The 18533-nt window shown below is 34.1% G+C and overlaps 1 protein-coding gene across 2 annotated transcripts; it reads right to left on the bottom strand.

The window, feature by feature from the left end:
- Window positions 1-11470: 11470 nt before the first annotated feature.
- On the bottom strand, window positions 11471-17459 carry LOC105054976 (uncharacterized). 2 transcript variants are annotated; one of them, XM_073252065.1, is made up of 7 exons: window positions 17100-17459; window positions 15076-15472; window positions 14925-15000; window positions 14294-14331; window positions 12907-13225; window positions 12456-12769; window positions 11471-12333 (listed from the first exon to the last, which is right to left on the bottom strand). In XM_073252065.1, the coding sequence occupies exons 1-7, from the start codon at window positions 17218-17220 to the stop codon at window positions 11697-11699; spliced, it is 1902 nt and encodes a 633-aa protein (XP_073108166.1). In that variant the 5' UTR covers window positions 17221-17459; the 3' UTR covers window positions 11471-11696. The 2 variants fall into 2 exon arrangements, with proteins under 2 accessions (XP_073108166.1, XP_010934954.1); XM_010936652.4 differs by having other exon boundaries at window positions 14925-14977; window positions 15092-15472; window positions 17100-17458.
- Between the last annotated feature and the right edge of the window lie 1074 nt (window positions 17460-18533).

Here is an 18533-nt window from a genome sequence, read left to right as displayed (position 1 = left end):
GAAGTGGGAAATAAAGAAAGTGCCCTGCTTCTATGTAAAACAGGGAGACTACCATAACTTTTCAGATAATTAAGTAGTTCCAAGCCAACATATGATTAGCACTTTATCTAGAATTCCTTCTTCCAATTTAATATATGACGGTAACATTTTATCAACTAAAGGATGTCTATAAAAGTAACCATTCACATTGCACTCACTCTTTTACAGCAATCACAGAGTTAATAGCTATCGATGAGAGAAAAAAATCAATTTAAATCTTTTCACAGTGTAGAAAAGCTGGTCCATGATTTTTGAGTTTGATATAAGTCATCATAAATACACATTTAGGATGTGTTTAGTTGGGGAGTTGGACATTTGGAATGCAAATGTGAATGAGCGACTATTATTCTAACTATTTGATCAGAGAAAATTTTATTTCTATTTTAATTTTCGAAAGAAATGAAAATTCTCGAATGCTTCAAAATCTAATCTTGACTCTCCTTTTATATTCAAATCTGATTTCAATTTTAATTTTAGTGACGAACCAAATGCATCGGGGGATATGGCCATTCCAACTTCCATTTCAATTCATTTTGATTTTGATTTCGGTTGCAAATGAGTTGCATCCTTAATAATTTTATTCTATAGAATCATCCATCTTCTGATTTCAAAAGCCTGAACAATTGGCTCTCTAGGTCGCATGTTGGATCATCTGTGAAGCACTTGCATGGATTTGTGATGGTACTCTTTTCATCAGGGTCATTATGCAAGCACAGACTGCTATTATTGGTGGCTAGCTTAGACCAGATATTCATCATGGAGTCCGATATTAACTCCCACTTCATCGAAAGCAGCAGGTTACATTTAGAACCAAGTTCTAGTATTATAATGGTATCATCCTCGAATCATATCTAGCTTACAAATATTTCTCTCTTTTAAAATTCAGAGAAACTTGTCGGCAGTTGGGGCCATCAGGGATGGGGGTAATGGTGCTACTTCATTCATACCTAAAAATTGACACCAAACCTAACTTGATATCAATCTGACCTGAACCAAATATATAATTCCTAATGAAAAATAATCTCCATTCTTGATTAATATGACCATAACCTTTTGCACGAACCAGAATTGCCCAACCTAAAAATGTATAAGTTAGAGAAAACATGGGACTGAGTTTAGATTCAAACCCAACTCAGTTAGATTACTTCTACCACAAAAGAGATACTGAGTTGATTGCTGGTTAATTACCAGTACCAGTCGGTGAAGTTTTGCATTGGTCTGCTAACTCTTTAAGGCAAATTCTAAGTCTCAGGCCAACCACACTGGCTGAGACAATAAAAATTGTAGCCATTTTCCTTAATCCCTCAATCCATACATCCGGGTCGGAAAAAGACTAGAATTCCCAGAGAAGCGTTGCAGTCCGAACTGCTGCAGCACCATCCAGGCTTGCTTATGACTGTCCAGCTCAATTGGCTGCCACAGCCTGCGGGTAAGTTATATATTTTTATAATGGAAAAGTTTAGTTAGGCGATATATTTCTGTAAATGGGGCTAAATCATACGGCATGGAATGTCATGTCCCCGATCCGAGATTGTAAATCGAGAGTCATGACAACCGCCGCATACTCATAGAAAATTCTTCCCATAAGCATGCAAGGCATTTTATCATGCTATCCTAAAACAACAGCGGAATAATTAGACAATAATTTAAATTCAAAATATAACGATCTAAATTTCTTCTTAAATATCTCAATAAATTCAACAATAATTCATAGTCCCTTACATCAAATTCAATAAGACTTTCAACCAAAAATAAAAGTATAGAGATTTTGCTTCTGATCACTCTTCTATTCATATCTTGTATCATCTTAATTCCTCAACATCTGTAAAAACAGTAAAATAGGAGGTAATGAGCTAGACAGCCCAATAAGCAATGATCACTTTTCAACAGATTTTATCAGATATTTAAGTAAATAATCATTTATAGAAAATAAGCATATAGAGTTCATCAATTCGAAATCAATTTCAATTATGCAACATAATTCATACCAAATTCATTTCTTTTTCGAAAATTCAAATTTCTTTTCAGATTTCAATTTCTTTTCGTTCTTCAATTCTTTTCATCAACCATGAGCTATGACCACATTTTTTCTGTGGCAGGATCATAACACCGCGTATCTTCTTACGGTGAGCTGCGAATCATCTGGCAGCAAAGTCCTTCGAAATCGCTGGTCTCTCTGACGGTTTGTCGCTGGTCTCTCTGGCGACATGAACTCTCAGGACAAATCAATTGCCAACGTATATGCCCCCATTGGCAGGGTCCTTTACATAGTCAGGTTGTCAATTCATAATGTTTCTTATATCATAATTCTTCATAAATCATATTTCATATTCTAATTTCGATAATAAAACATATAATCATGTAGTATCGAAATCAATTAATATAATGCATCATGGAATCAATATGTTCAATCAGGCTTCATCATAACATTTCAAATAAGATATTTTCATAACAAAATACCATTCATCCAATTCATGCATCGTTTCACAAATCATGTCAGAAAAATATATTATAATTTGCTGATAAATCTAGAAAAAGTGAAACATTACTTACCTCGAACGCATTCCAATAAATCCATATAATTCTATAAATTTTCTTTTAAAACTTCTGTTCGTAGATCATATCGTGATATCCCATAATCAAATATCCACAATCCTATACAGAATCAATTTCAATAATTAGAAAGAATACGAATACCATATTTCAACGGTTTAGATTGGGTCTGATCATCTAATTTCATCTAATCAAAATCTAATTAGGACCTAAACGATCCAAAGTTTTGACTATCAGATCAAATCGGATTCGAAGTGATAGGACCAAGGTTTCTTCATCGAATTCATAAAATCAAGTAGAGAGAGAAAATCAGAGGAGAGAGAATTCATGAGGTACAATTCGAATTGATCAGGTGACATAATCCAACATTACGATTGGTCCAATATCTCGATTGGTGAAATCAACATGATCAAATCAAGTCATGGCTAGATCAAAATCATGAATGATCAAATCTAAAGATTCATGGTCTGATCAAGATGGGTGCCAGTACGCTGTCTGACAATCATGGATCATGATTCTTCATTAGAATCAGATCAGGACTATTAAAAGAAATTTCTTCATTCACTAACCTTTTTAGGGAGAGAATCAATCAAGAGAGAGAATATTTTAGAGAGAAAAAATTCTAGAGAGAAAAAATTCTAGAGAGAGAAAATTCATCTAGAATTCTTCAGACAATATGATTCAACAAATTCGATCGATCAGATCAAATCATGTTAAGATTATCATGTAGATAATTCAATAAAATTATAGAAATTAAAATTTTAAAAATACCTAATCTGATCAAAGTGGATGTCGGTGTACCGTCCGACGATCACAGATAAAAAAAAATTCATCACGAGGATTATTTAAATTCATCATCATTCTTCTCAAAATTCTAAAAATCTTAGGAGAGAGAAATAATCTAAAGAGAGGATTATAGAGAAAGAAAGTAGAGAGAGAAAATTCAATTCTAAAAAGAGAAAATACTAGTTCAGGCTGAAGAGAGAGAGAGGAAAGAGAGAGAAACTCTCTTTCTCATATTTTATTATTCATATCATTATTTTTTTTAATTAATTTATTTTATTTTTTTTTTCTTTTCTTTTCTCTCTTCTTTTTTTTTCTTTTTCTTCACAGAAGAGAGAGGAGAGAAAATCCTATTTATTATTATTATATTATTATTATTTTATTTTTCTTCTTCTTTTTTCTTTTTCTTTTCTTTTTCTTTTCTTTTCCTTCTTCTTCTTCTTTTCTTCTTCTTTTCCCGTGGGTTTCTTTTGGGCCGAAACAGGGGATCTTTAATCTCCTCATTGGTTGGCCGATCGACTATGCAGTCGGCACGGGGATGGTCGGCGGCCGAAGGGGAGCGATCCGGCGGCAAGAGGGAGATCAAACCGATGGTCGGCGGTGACTACCGGCGTCAGAAAAAATGACAAAAAGAAAGGTTCTTCCGCAACAAAATCCGGCGACTTCGATCGTCGGCGAGCATGCACATCAGCACGGGAAGGAAAGGGGAGAAGAGAGGAAGGGGAGAAGGCTTACCTCCGTCGCCGACGAAGTTTTTCCGACGAGAAATCGGACAACACAGGGATGGTCTTTTGTGGTGGATTTTTCGACGATTGCCGCCGATCGGGCTTAGAATCTTTGATGGAAGGAAGAGAGGAGGGATCTCCTCCTTAAATAGGGCCGGAGGGAGCTCGTCCCCTATTTTTCTGTTTTGTTTTTTTTTTTTTTTGGGCTTTGGTGGGCTGCGATTCGTACTCGGGCTGGGCCTCACATTCTTCTCCTCTAAAAAAATTTTGTCCTCGAAATTTTTCTTGCTTGAGTCTTCATAGTTTCTTACTTGAATCTCATCCACAAATATTTCAATATTCTAATTCTTGATATGAATTCATTCTTAAATCATTTCATAAGGAAAAAGTCGGTGCATCATACATCGATCTGAAATGGAACCATTCATTTTCTTATTTATCAAGATCAACATCTCAAAGATTTTCAAAATTTTCAAGATTTTGAAATTATGATCTCATTTCCTGTAAAAATTAATGTTCAATATCTCATGACTCAAATTAAAATCAAATCTATCTCTTGTGAATAGAAGAAGGTAAATGTCTCTATTCTTGCATAAGAACTTCATTCATCATCATTTATTTATTTATTTTAAAATATTAACCACTCTTAATTTCAACCCATCATAAGATAGAAAAATATACTTCTATGTATCATATGATGATATTCCAATCAATCAAAATTCAAAAATATACATTTTCTCTTATTCGTACTTTCAAAGGTTAAAGATTTATTATTTCAATCTCATTCTCGAACTTTTAATATTTTATTTCTCGATGCAACTTCATTATTAAGTCATTTTATAAAGATCAATATCACCATTGTTGATTGAATCAATATCACTATTTCTAGTCATCGAAATTTTCTTATTCAAACTCTCAAACTCTTAAATATTCTCATTCTTGAAGCAAATTTTATCATTAAGTCATTCCATAATAAAAATCAATAACTCAAAAATTGATCTAAATCAAAACTATATTTTTCTTATAATCAAAATCAATATCTCTATTCTAAGTATATCAATTTTCTTTATCTAAACATTAACAACTCTTAATTAATCGATTCATTATCAAATTAAATTATAAATAACTCCAATCCATCTTTTGTAGAATAATCGTCAATATTAATAGATAACCTCAATCTTTTCTATTCAGTCAGAGAAATAATAATGATCACAAGAGTCCAAACTTCAAATTTTATTATATCCTGGAGATAAATATTTGAGTATAATAATCTAAGATCAAAATCATCATTCGATAAACGATCTCAAATTCTTCCTAATAAATAGAGAATTATAAAATTTAATTTTAAGATAGAGAAAATTTATCTCTAAATATTCTAAATCTAAAATAAAAAATTAAGGATCCACTCATCCTAGAATTAGGTTGCTAAATATTTTTTTTTTTAGCATAGTAGGTGGAAGCACTACTTTAAAAATCACATTAGGATATCTAAAATAATTTAAAATTTTTAAAATATTATTCTTTCTAATATCAATAAATTTTTTGTATCAAACCATATCATCTATCATAATTCTTTAACTCAAAGGGTCAACATTCCTGACTTACTCAAAATAATTCAGATTACCATTCTTCCATTGCGCACTCTGATCTAACAATCAAAATTTCTTAGCTTCACCAAAAAAAAATTTTGATCAAATTATTTCTTTATCTTATCAATAGAAAAGATCTAAAATTTCAAATTTCAATTGAAGTCAAAGATTAACTTTCGATTCTCATTCATACTTCTACTGGTATACAATAATGTTGATTAACCCTTGAATCCAATATCATATTTAAACCATCATATAGATTTACTATAATCAATATGAATTAAATTTTAATTCTCATATCAATTCAATTCGATAATTTTCAAACTAAAAATCTTTATAAGTCAAATTAATGAAGAAAAAAAAATCCTTCGATGCTCCACCAAATTTGGACATAATCAGAATATATAAGAATTTTAAATTATTATTATTATTATTTTTTCTAAAATTTCTATCATCAGGATCTTCAATATCTATCAAATATCTTTTCACTCAATCATACAAGCCTCAAAAATCAAATCTCCATTTAATAGTAGATTCAATTAGGGACCTCGTTAACAAAAGCAAAGAAACTCCATATCAATTTCTAAATCCAAAATTTCTAAATTGTAAATTCACATGGATCTCTTAATCTGAAATAAATATAAATCAGATCTTTTATCTTAATCTAAAGATATCAATTTTTCATTAACAACCTCAACAATAATATCAGAAAATCTCTTGATCAACTTAGATACGAAATCTTTAAATTGAAATTTTATACACATCATGTAGTCTCCAAGAGATATAATAAGATCTATTATCTAGATCTAAGGATGATGATTAAAGATTCCAGTACGATGAATATTCTACAACCTCATAATCGATTTCATCAATAAGAAATAGGTTTCTTTACAATATCCTCAAATATGTATTCATCCTAATATGCCACTTTATATATAATCCACATACCAAATTTAATTTCGATAAATATTCCAATCAAGTATCATAAAAGATTTTTCTTAGTCTATCTTGGAATAATATTTTATTATCAAATCTTTATCTTGTCAATAATAATCAACTTCTCAACTAAAAGTAATATCATAGTATTATTTTCACATCGAATTTGAACTTACAATTTACTTGAATAACCAATGATCAAATTAATAACTATAATGCACAATAAAATTTTATGTCAATCCTTTTGTGATTACTTTCGATCAAGATCTAACTAATCATATCATAATCTATAGATTATCCATCATATTTCAAACTCCATATGTCATAATCTCTTGCGATCCTTTTATACATAATCTTAATATTTAATCAAAATTTATAAATATTTCTCCCACTACAATCATCAAAGATCTACACTATAATGTCCCTGGTGTCTATCCACTTATACCCATTCTATATCTGATTCTATGTTTCATAATCCATCCACTTATGCTCTGATACCACTTTAATTGTCACGTCCCGGATCCGAGATTGTGAATCAAGGGTCATGGCAACCACCGCATACTCATAGAAAACTCTTCCCATAAGCATGCAAGGCATCTTATCATGCTATCCTAAAACAACAGCGAAATAATTAGACAATAATTTAAATCCAAAATATAACGATCTAAATTTTTTCTTAAATGTCTCAATAAATTCAATAATAATTCATAGTCCCTTACATCAAATTCAATAAGACTTTCAACCGAAAATAAAAGTATAGAGATTTTGCTTCTGATCACTCTTCCATTCATATCTTGTATCATCTTAATTTCTCAACATCTGTAAAAACAGTAAAATAGGAGGTAATGAGCTAGACAGCCCAGTAAGCAATGATCACTTTTCAATAGGTTTTATCAGGTATTTAAGTAAATAATTATTTATAGAAAATAAGTATATAGAGTTCATCAATTCGAAATCAATTTCAATTATGCAACATAGTTCATACCAAATTCATTTCTTTTTCGAAAATTCAAATTTCTTTTCAGATTTCAATTTCTTTTCGTTCTTCAATTCTTTTCGTCAACCATGAGCTATGACCATATTTTTTCTGTGGCAGGGTCATAACACCGCGTATCTTCTTGCGGTGAGCTGCGAATCATCTGGCAGCAAAGTCCTTCGGAACCGCTGGTCTCTCTGACGGTTTGTCGCTGGTCTCTCTGGCGACATGAACTCTCAGGACAAATCAATTGCCAACGTATACGCCCCCATTGGCAGGATCCTTTACATAGTCAGGTTGTCAATTCATAATATTTCTTATATCATAATTCTTCATAAATCATATTTCATATTCTAATTTCGATAATAAAACATATAATTATGTAGTATCGAAATCAATTAATATAATGCATCATGGAATCAATATGTTCAATCATGCTTCATCATAACATTTTAAATAAGATATTTTCATAACAAAATACTATTCATCCAATTCATGCATCGTTTCACAAATCATGTCAAAAAAATATATTATAATTTATCGATAAATCTAGAAAAAATGAAACATTACTTACCTCGAACGCATTCCAATAAATCCACATAATTCTATAAATTTTCTTCCAAAACTTCTGTTCGTAGATCATATCGCGATATCCCATGATCAAACATCCACAATCCTATACAGAATCAATTACAATAATTAGAAAGAATACGAATACCATATTTCAACGGTTTAGATTGGGTCTGATTATCTAATTTCATCTAATCAAAATCTAATTAGGACCTAAACGATCCAAAGTTTTGACTATCAGATCAAATCGGATTCGAAGTGATAGGACCAAGGTTTCTTCATCGAATTCATAAAATCAAGTAGAGAGAGAAAATCAGAGGAGAGAGAATTCATGAGGTACAATTCGAATTGATCAGGTGACATAATCCAACATTACGATTGGTCCAATATCTCGATTGGTGAAATCAACATGATCAAATCAAGTCATGGCTAGATCGAAATCATGAATGATCAAATCTAAAGATTCATGGTCTGATCAAGATGGGTGCCAGTACGCTGTCTGACAATCATGGATCATGATTCTTCATTAGAATCAGATCAGGACTATTAAAAGAAATTTCTTCATTCACTAACCTTTTTAGGGAGAGAATCAATCAAGAGAGAGAATATTTTAGAGAGAGAAAACTCATCTTGAATTTTTCAGACAATATGATTCAACAAATTCGATCGATCAGATCAAATCATGTTAAGATTATCATGTGAACAATTCAATAAAATTATAGAAATTAAAATCTTAAAAATATCTAATCTGATCAAAGTGGATGTCGGTGTACCGTCCGACGATCACAGATCAAAAAAAATCCATCACGAGGATTATTTAAATTCATCATCATTCTCCTCAAAATTCTAAAAATTTTAGGAGAGAGAAATAATCTAAAGAGAGGATTCTAGAGAGAGAAAGTTCAATTCTAGAAAGAGAAAATACTAATTCAGGCTGAAGAGAGAGGGAAGAGAGAGAAACTCTCTTTCTCATATTTTATTATTCATATCATTATTTTTTTTAATTAATTTATTTTATTTTTCTTTTCTTTTCTGTTCTCTCTTCTTTTTTTTTTCTTTTTCTTCACAGAAGAGAGAGGAGAGAAAATCCTATTTATTATTATTATATTATTATTATTTTATTTTTCTTCTTCTTTTTTTTCTTTTCTTTTTCTTTTTCTTTTCTTTTCCTTCTTTTTCTTTTTTTTTTCTTTTCTTTTCCTTCTTCTTCTTCTTCTTTTCCCGTGGGTTTCTTTTGCGCCGAAACAGGGGATCTTTAATCCCCTCATTGGTTGGCCGATCGACTATGCAGTCGGCACGGGGATGGTCGGCGGTCGAAGGGGGGCGATCCGACGGCAAGAGGGGGACCAAACCGGTGGTCGGCGGTGACCACCGACGTCGAAAAAAATGACAAAAAGAAAGGTTCTTCCGCAACAAAATCCGACGACTCTGGTCGCCGGCGAGCATGCACATCGGCACGGGAAGAAAGGGGGAGAAGAGAGGAAGGGGAGGAGGCTTACCTCCGTCGCCGGTGAAGCTTTTCCGGCAAGAAATTGGACGGTACAGGGACGGTCTTCTGCGGTGGATTTTTCGGCGATTGCTGCCAATCGGGCTTAGAATCTTCGGTGGAAGGAAGAGAGGAGGGATCTCCTCCTTAAATAGGGCCGGAGGGAGCTCGTCTCCGACTCCGATTGGGAGCCAGCGAGAGGAGGAAGAAGACTCCCTTCGGGAGTCTTCTTCCCTGTTTTTCTATTTTGTTGTTATTTTTTTTTTTTGGGCTTTGGTGGGCTGCGATTCGTACTCGGGCTGGGCCTCTCATGGAATATATAAATTTAGATAAGCAAAATATGTGTTCCATTTTTTTTTTATGGATGCAGAATATGTATGTATATTTGAAGGCTCGGAGAGGTTAGCAGAGTTCATCTATAATTGGCAAGGACACCATGGCTCTGCATTGGATAGATCATAGGTACTTTATCTTAAGAAACCCTAGGATTTAAGTAATGGTTTTAAAATGGCAATTGGTGATGTGGGACATTCTAATGAGATAACACTTGCTTAACTTGAACGAGATCGTTGTCTTAACCATTCTTTATTTATTTATTCTAGTAATTGCTTTTTCCGTTTCCCCAGAGAAGAAAAGGAGCCAAAGAGAGCCATGATTCATCACATTGATTCCTTCCCATGTCATACACTTCGAAAAAATTTCGGGAAGCGAAGCGATGAGTGTACTGGAATGCCACCTCCCATCCTTTTCTGTAAAATATCTGCTGTATAGATTTTGATCTTCACGGTAAGCCACATGAAGACTTTAATTTTCTCTAGAGCTGATGCCTTCCACAAAGCTCCACAATATCGGTATAATAAACCTCCACAGTTCACGAATTGATATAGAGAGTTAACAGAGAAGCTCTTTCTGCTGTTAACTTACAATGGTTTATCTTCGCATCTTCCTGGACTTACAGTCTCTATTTAACATTCTGAGCTTATTAAACTCCTCCAGTTCGGATCCAGGGTGAGGGAGCTGGAAGGGTACTGCCCAAACCATGCTCCTCCATTCCATTGAGAAAACATCAATACATTATTCTTCAGCACTCGACCATAAAGAGATGGAAAGGTTGTCCTTAATGGTGCACTATTGAACCAGCCATCCTCCCAAAATGGCACACTACTTTCATTGACTAGCCTGAAAGAAACATGATTCCAAAACAGTGCTAGGCTCTTGTTAACATCCCTCCATGATGGCAAGTGCCCAGATAGAGACTTCCTACTTCTCGTGACCATCCTTCTTCTATAATAATAAGTTCGAATTATTCTCTTCCATAGGCTATTCTCAGTTTGCGAAAAATTCCGAGCCCATTTTGCCAGCAATCATTCATTCATATCTTGAAAGCTTTTCACCCCTAATTGCTCCTGCCTTTTAGAATTACAGACAACTTTCCACCAAAAAAAAAAAAGGAAAAAAAGAAAATAAAAAGAAAAACAGATAGAGCTGCTCTGTCACACAACCGGGCAAGATGATGCCCTGACAGCCTATTGCAACCATGGTGGGCAGGCAAAGTTCACTGTCAAACCATTTACTTACAACAGAGGTGACACTAATGGTGGATGTTATTAACAGTCACAATTCAGAATTGTCTCCATTGTATCATGAGAGCAAGCATACGATGGTCGAAATTCCCCAATCCCATCCTTAAAGTTTTCAATATGCATCATAAGAGCATTCAACAGGTTTATCAGGAATTAGTGAAATAGTTATGGGACTAACAATCCATCAAAAATTCATGGCTCGCCTCTCAAATTAATGTTACCAGACAAAATGAGCCTTGGAGATGCCTTTCTTCGCAATAGAACATTCACAGAAGTTATATGAAGTTTACCGATATGATCAAAAGCTGTAAGAATGATACATGGATCAAATTCATGTATGTGGTCTCTGACCACATCCACAAAATCAAAAAGCTGTTAGGCAACTGACACAAAACAAAACCAAAACCTGCTTGGTGCTAAATGCGTGGAATCATCATCCATATACAAACACAACACTCAGTCCTCTTGAACTTCAACAAGCCTCCCTCGCACCCACCTTTTCTTTCCTTTGGTTGCAGAGGTTATGGAACTGTCCCCTCTCTCCATTTGTAAAGTTTTGTCTTTGTTTTCCCTGTATTGCAAGTGACTATGTCCAATGGAATCATTAACCACAGATTGACCCTCTTGTGGATCTGCAGTGCGTGATTGTCCTCTAACATTATTTTGCTGTAAGTTAATTGAAATATCATCTCGGCCTATCTCAGTGAAGTTTTCTACAGTGTCGACCGCTGAGAGGGTCTCCCTGCTTTTCATGCCATTCTGCTGTCTGAGTTTGTCGATGGTATTCTCAATACAGTTAGTCTTGTTCACAGAGAGGGTATGGCTGCCATTTACTAGCCTCTTATCTAATACCGAATCACTATTTAGAGCTCCCAAACTAGTCTGTACATGTTTCGCCGGTTCACAAAAACTGAAGGATGCATTACCTCTACTGTTAAGCTGGGAAAATTTTCCATTCTCCGTGCTTTCAACGTACCATTTTGCCTCAGCTATCAGCTTCCTGCTTTCTAAAAGTGAAGCTTGTGCAAGAGGGCTTTTCAATGCAGCCACCTCGAGAGCTTTTGCAGCCTCCTCTGCTTTAGCGATTAATAACCTGATCAATTAATAATGAATATATTGACATTTAGAACATGATAATTGGCGTCTGACACAAGGGGATTGCACTTGATACATATAAAGATGATGGCCAAATAAGAAACAGAAAATGAGTCATACTTTGCTCTATCAGTGGCTTCCCTCTTCCTGGCTTCCATTGCTTCCCTTTGTTCTCTTATTTTCTTTATTACCCCTAATTTGGATCTTGCCATTGGGTCTTTGTATGATGGAGTGGCATTTCTGGGTTTTCTAGATGTTGCTTTCCTGATAACATTTGCTTTGCTGTTGATGCCTTCAGGTTGAGTAGCTCTCTTCTTCATGGACTCCCTTCTAACAGGAACTTCACAAATTGGTTTTCTCCTTGGTTTGCTTTCAACCCCAATGCGCGTGTCATGATACTTTGCTAGTGCAGTGCAAACCCGCTCACGGTAAGCCTTGTAGAAATTGATAGAGGATCACAGATAACCATACAACATCTCAGTTGCAGATAGACAACATTATAATCAAATAAATGATTTTATGTTTAAAAATGAGATGCAAATTTTGATTAAAAGAGAATTTTTTTCCTTACAGGATCTGCCCACTTGGCGGATATGGCCTCCGAGATCTTCCTCCGCTGCTCAGAGGATTTGGGTGCTCTCTTGCTGCCTTTTGGCCTATGCATTGTTTTTCTCTTCTCGATGCTCTCCAGCCACTCCTCCTTCAATTGTTCATCCAAAAATTCATACGACTGCCAATGCAGCTCCTTTTCACCAGCATATCCCTTCCTAGAGGCTTCAGCAATCAAGTTTTGCCATTTCAACAAGCATTTTTCTTGTACCAACAATCTCTTGCGGCGGCGGTACCAACCTTTCCGCACTCCCATGCCAATTTTCATCCTTGTCTCCTCACTACATGACAGGATGGGCTAATGAAACTCAATGCTTGTAGACAACATATCATATTAATTTAAAACCTCAGACGAGCTGAAAGGGGACTTGAGGAAGACATTAGTGCATAAAAACAAGTTTCCTATGGCATTACAGATCAAGAATGAACATAATAACTAATAAGTGAATTTCTAGACTTCATTGCAGATAATAAGATTGCATATTGATAAACCAATAAGGATGCTCATCTGTTTCAGTCTGAAATAAAAAAGTAATAAAAAAAACCTGCCATTACTTAGTAAGGATTTAGGTTGCATTAAGTGATTCCTTTCCAATACTGATGTATTACAATTTGCAATTAACAGTTAATAATAAACAAAAAATTATTGAACAAGAGAAAGTCAATGAAAAGATGAACAGATCAGCAACTCATAAACATGGCCAACTGATCACGTCTAACAAGACTAATTACATGCATTCATTTTCAAGTTTGTTGATCCTGCTCCCTCATGACTCGCTGTTAGTAAGTCAAGAAAGTCATAACCCTTTTTCTAGTGGACTCTGGTTTTTATTACTGCATATGGCCAAGGAAATTCAGCTCAGATGTTTGTCATGTTACAACAAACTTTATTACAAACCCACCTCAACTTAGCCATCTCTGCAACACAAATCATTGTGCATGCACCCTCTATAGCATTTGAATTATTAAAACATAGTTTTTATCAAAATAACAGCAACAATATCAATGCTTGTGTAACTGTGGTGCTTATCAAGAACATCCTGCAGCACTATTTAGCATTGTCTTGACAATCAACTATCAATCCAATGCTAACCATCCCATGACCAGTGCTAATATTTGTTCGAGGCATGGCGGTGGGGGAGATTCTCGAACAACATAAGGGATAGTTTAAGATTCACTGTGGACCTCAATTTCCAATTTAAACAGCATAAAGTGCAACAGATGATTCTCAATAAACTAAAGTATCTCATCAACAGAAATATTTTGATGGTGGAAATATTATCAGAAAACAGCCTAGTGATTTCCAAGTTAAGATCCACAAAAGTAAATAAGTTAGCAAACTGACCTACCTCTGGGCATGCCCCAGGTTCAGTAACTTCATCTTAACCTGCAGATGAGACCACCGTGAAAATTGAAGTTCATCAAAAAAAGTTACTGTTAAAAGCTGATTAGCATCTATTGCATCTTGCAGTAATAAGTGGTGTATAAACAGGGAAACATGGATATTAAAGTTCCAGATGCAATAGGCCTGCATAACAAGAAAACAAATTGCATAATACCTAATTTATATTATTGCATCGAAACATTCAGGTATTCAAATAGATGTTCAGATAGAAAGCTAAAATAATTGCAGATTCACCATGTGGAGTTTGATTCTTAAATCCGATAAGATCATACACAACTTCATGAAACTAGTCTACCACATAAACAACAAATTTCTCCATGTAATGCCGCTAACGAACTCAAAAGTATATACAGAAAATATCAAATTAAAGTAACTTAAGTACATTAAAGAAAACAAACCATTACCAAAAAAAGAATAAAAAGCTCTAATTGTTCTTATCCCAACATCTCAATGTTTTTCAAAACAAAATCTAGCATCAACATATATGTAATCAAACAAGATCCTTTTACAGATTTCATGATAGACAAGTTTTAAAGTATCTTGCTGTACTCTGAAGGATTCTTACATAACATCACCTTAGGATCCTGCATTGCTATTCTGGTCCTTTCTCGGATCCTTTGGATGGTTTCTGCATCCAATGTGGATAGTTGGCTTTGAGGAAATAAAATAAGAAAAAACAGCAACAGTACAAGAAAAGGTCATGTGTCAGCAAACAAAGTGATGCACCTGTAACTTTCCTCACCTGCACTGTGTTTCCTGCCCTTGTTCCATGGAACCCTCCCTATGTTTGATCTTGAAATCCTCATTCGTCTTAATTTCTCCCTATCATCTTGTTCAGATGAATCATCATTTGAAGACTGATAACCTTGAGAATATGAATCAGAACCAAAAAGCAAATTGGAATTGCACTTATGGTCATCCTCACTTGGAACCAAGCAATTTGGTGCTACATTAGCAACTGCCTTGATGAAAGGTATATGGTGTTTCTGAAGAGACCATCCTTTACAGTCCAACTTTCTTGAACAAGCGTGGTCAATCCATGAATGGCCAAATCTGTGTTCCTTCTCAAATGAAAGTCCCTGTGAAGTCTTCCTATGAAATAAGAGCTGAGTCCTTGGTGCACCTGAATAATTCCAAAGAATGACAAGTTAAAGAATAAAGATAGCTGCCCACAGAATAACACATCATAGGAACAAGAAAAACATCCACAGTGCAGGAGAGTAGACATGAGCACAAGCAGCAGCAGGGAATAGAAGAAAAGGCTGTTATGCATTTAACCTAAGTGAAAAATTGATCCACTCATTTTTGTAACGGATATGTACAGAAACACATTTCAATCTTATGCTTATTCTCAAATGAATAGTTTGATACAGGTTAGAATAATATGATGACTCGTTCCCATAGAAAATAACCTAGCAAAGATAGCCCTCAACGATAAAGGTTGAAATGACATGTTTAGAATGTAGAAATTACAATTCTGATTTGGTTATGGTGGAACCTATTTACTAAAAAATGCTCACTAAAGGATATATATGTCTAAAAGGCAATATTCCTCATTATTAATTTGAAAGTGCAGAAAAGATTGGTTTTGGTTATGGTTGAAAGTGAGTGAACTATTGGAAACAATTCACGCCGTTGGTATAATCAATAAATAGATGTGTATAATTTACAATCATTTAAGAAATGAAAAGGATGAGTATAAGAAGAATCATCTCATAACACAATATGCAATTCTTAAGCTAAGTAAGAGAGGATAGGTAACATTTGTACAATGAGAATTAGGAGCAAAGAATGTTCTTCCAATGATCTTCTTTTAGCATTTGAATATATAAAAGAATAAAGCAATCCCAAAAAGGGAAAAAAAATAATATAACAAATAGACTAAAGTTGTGCGAGGAGAAAGTAGATTCTCGTCTATAATAGTGTTAAACACACAGATAACTTTTATGCCAATCAGATAATCTCAGGACACTCATAAATACAGATGGAATGTCTTGAATGAAAAAACTATGCTCCATGAAGTACCACATGAAATGTAAGTTCAAGGTGCTAGACCCATTACGTTTCATGTATTTATACTAGTAATACTAGTTCAACATTCGTCCATAAGAAACTTTTATTGCTTTAGGCATTACTATGCTAATTGAGGATTCAAGCAGACTCGACATCCTTGTGAATAATTTTATCTATATCACAAAAGCAAAGAACATTTTTATCCAAATTAGGATCCTTCTAGTGTATTTATTTAATTGTATTATTGATAAATATAATTTACAAAGTCAACCTTCCTAAATTTTAAAGTTTATCCCTCTTTATCTTGTTACCACTTGAATGGATTCATAGGGGTCGTGTCCTACATTGGAAGACTGCTACAGCTCTTAATTTAGATATACCACCACATGCTGCTCTTATAGCAGTCAATATTTACAGAAAGATTGTTGAGTCGGGACACATAGCATGCAGTGTATGACATAATTGCGCAAATTTTTAAGTCAATGGACTACTTTCATAACCTAAGAAGTCGAAATCTTGGTTTAAATAAAACCATGATCCGCCGATAAAGCTTATTACAGGAAAAAATCAGAACTTTAAGGATAGATCGCTGAGCTGTGCCACAGGACGTACAGGGTCCAAAATATTGGCACAAGACAAGTTAATGAATTGCTTTGACAAGAGATCCGTCGATAAAGCTTATCAACGAAAAGGATCGAAACTTCTTTAGAAAGAAACAAAAAAGAAACCGAGCTCACCAGCTGCAAACATATCAGAAACCTTGGATCCCAGCTGAATCCTTTCCTTATGGAACATTTCGGAGATTTCGCAGACATGGCGCCTTGGAAAGCAGGTAGAAGAACAAGAAGCGGGCGTCATCGATTCGTCCAGAATGCGGACGGAGGGAGAGAAGAAACCCTAGCGAGTCTTGGGGAGAGGAAGAGAAGGGGAGGAGGAGAAGAACGAAACGAAGGGGAATTCTTTTCTTATGAAGAGAGATGCTCATGGCCAAGGTTTTAGTCGGAGGTTTATGTCTGCTGAGAGCCCGGGAGGGTGAGCGGGGAAGCGGCGTACCGGAGGGAACCAGACATTAATCTTCTTCAGAAATGTAATAATATTGACGCCTTGTCTGCCCATTCAGAGAGAGAAATAATTTTCGGCACACGCACTGCCGACTGCGTCAAGATTAATTCCAATGCTTCGCAAGTAAACCATGAATAGTTTCTCATCCAAGCCATCTGCGCCACAGTAATAAAAATTGGATGATGACCGACCAGCCAAGGGCTTGAGTCGCCAGGTCATTGGTCCAAACACTGGATCAATCAACCGGACTGAATTATAATAAAAATATTTAAAAATTTAAAAATATTTATAAAATATATTTATATAAAAGATGCATAAGAATATTTTATATTTTATGATAATTATTTATAATTTTTTGCCTTCAAATACTACTCCTTAAGATACGTTGATCCAGTATAAATATAAAAGTCATGATTTATTTAGGGTATAATTGGTTATACTTTTTGATTTTTAATTTTTAAAATATATATATTTTTTTAATTTTTATTATTATATAAAAATAAAAAAATAAAAAATATATTTGATAACTACATTATTATAAAGCAAAAAGTAACATTTGGAGATGGCAGGTGAAGAGCTCAAGGAGGGAGAAGAGTTCGAGAAGGGAGAGAGAAGGGGGTGGGGAGGTGAAGAACTCGATGAGGGAGAAAAATTTGAGCTCTTTACTTTTTGGTTTGACGTTTTAGATTTAGGGACGCAAAAAAAAAAAAATTTGAAAAACAAAAAATTTTTGCTCTGCATATAAAATAATTATTTTATTTTTTTTATTTTTACTTTTTACTTTTCATGATGTTATCAAATATTATTTTTTAATTTTTATTTTTTAAAAATTAAAAAATAAAAAAATATTTTTTAATGGCTAACCAAATGCAACTTTAGTTTTTAAAAAATGGAAGTAAAATTGTATATAATATTGGAAAGTATAAAAATTTTTAAATACTAAATTTTAAAGCTTTCAAATGTATAAAATGAAGTGTGTTCTTATTTACTTTCGTAATAAAGTGTAAAAGAATTTATTTTTTTATTAAAAGGGATTGATTATCAAAAATAATATCTTTTAGGGCATATCATTTGGTAAATTTTTACAAATTATTATCCTGGTGGTCACA

The sequence above is a fragment of the Elaeis guineensis genome, chromosome 2, assembly GCF_000442705.2.
Source record: "Elaeis guineensis isolate ETL-2024a chromosome 2, EG11, whole genome shotgun sequence".
Lineage (NCBI taxonomy): Eukaryota > Viridiplantae > Streptophyta > Magnoliopsida > Arecales > Arecaceae > Elaeis > Elaeis guineensis.
Note: the sequence above shows the minus strand (reverse complement) of the source record. Positions and strands in the feature narration are given on the sequence as shown.

Excerpts from the sequence above, each read along its gene's own strand:
- LOC105054976 (XM_073252065.1), bottom strand. The coding sequence starts at position 17,220 with ATGACGCCCGCTTCTTGTTCTTCTACCTGCTTTCCAAGGCGCCATGTC. Across the intron at positions 15,001-15,075 it reads GCAGGTGAGGAAAGTTACAG|CCAACTATCCACATTGGATG; the intron begins GTGCATCACTTT and ends ATTTCCTCAAAG. Across the intron at positions 13,226-14,293 it reads AACCTGGGGCATGCCCAGAG|TGAGGAGACAAGGATGAAAA; the intron begins GTAGGTCAGTTT and ends CCTGTCATGTAG.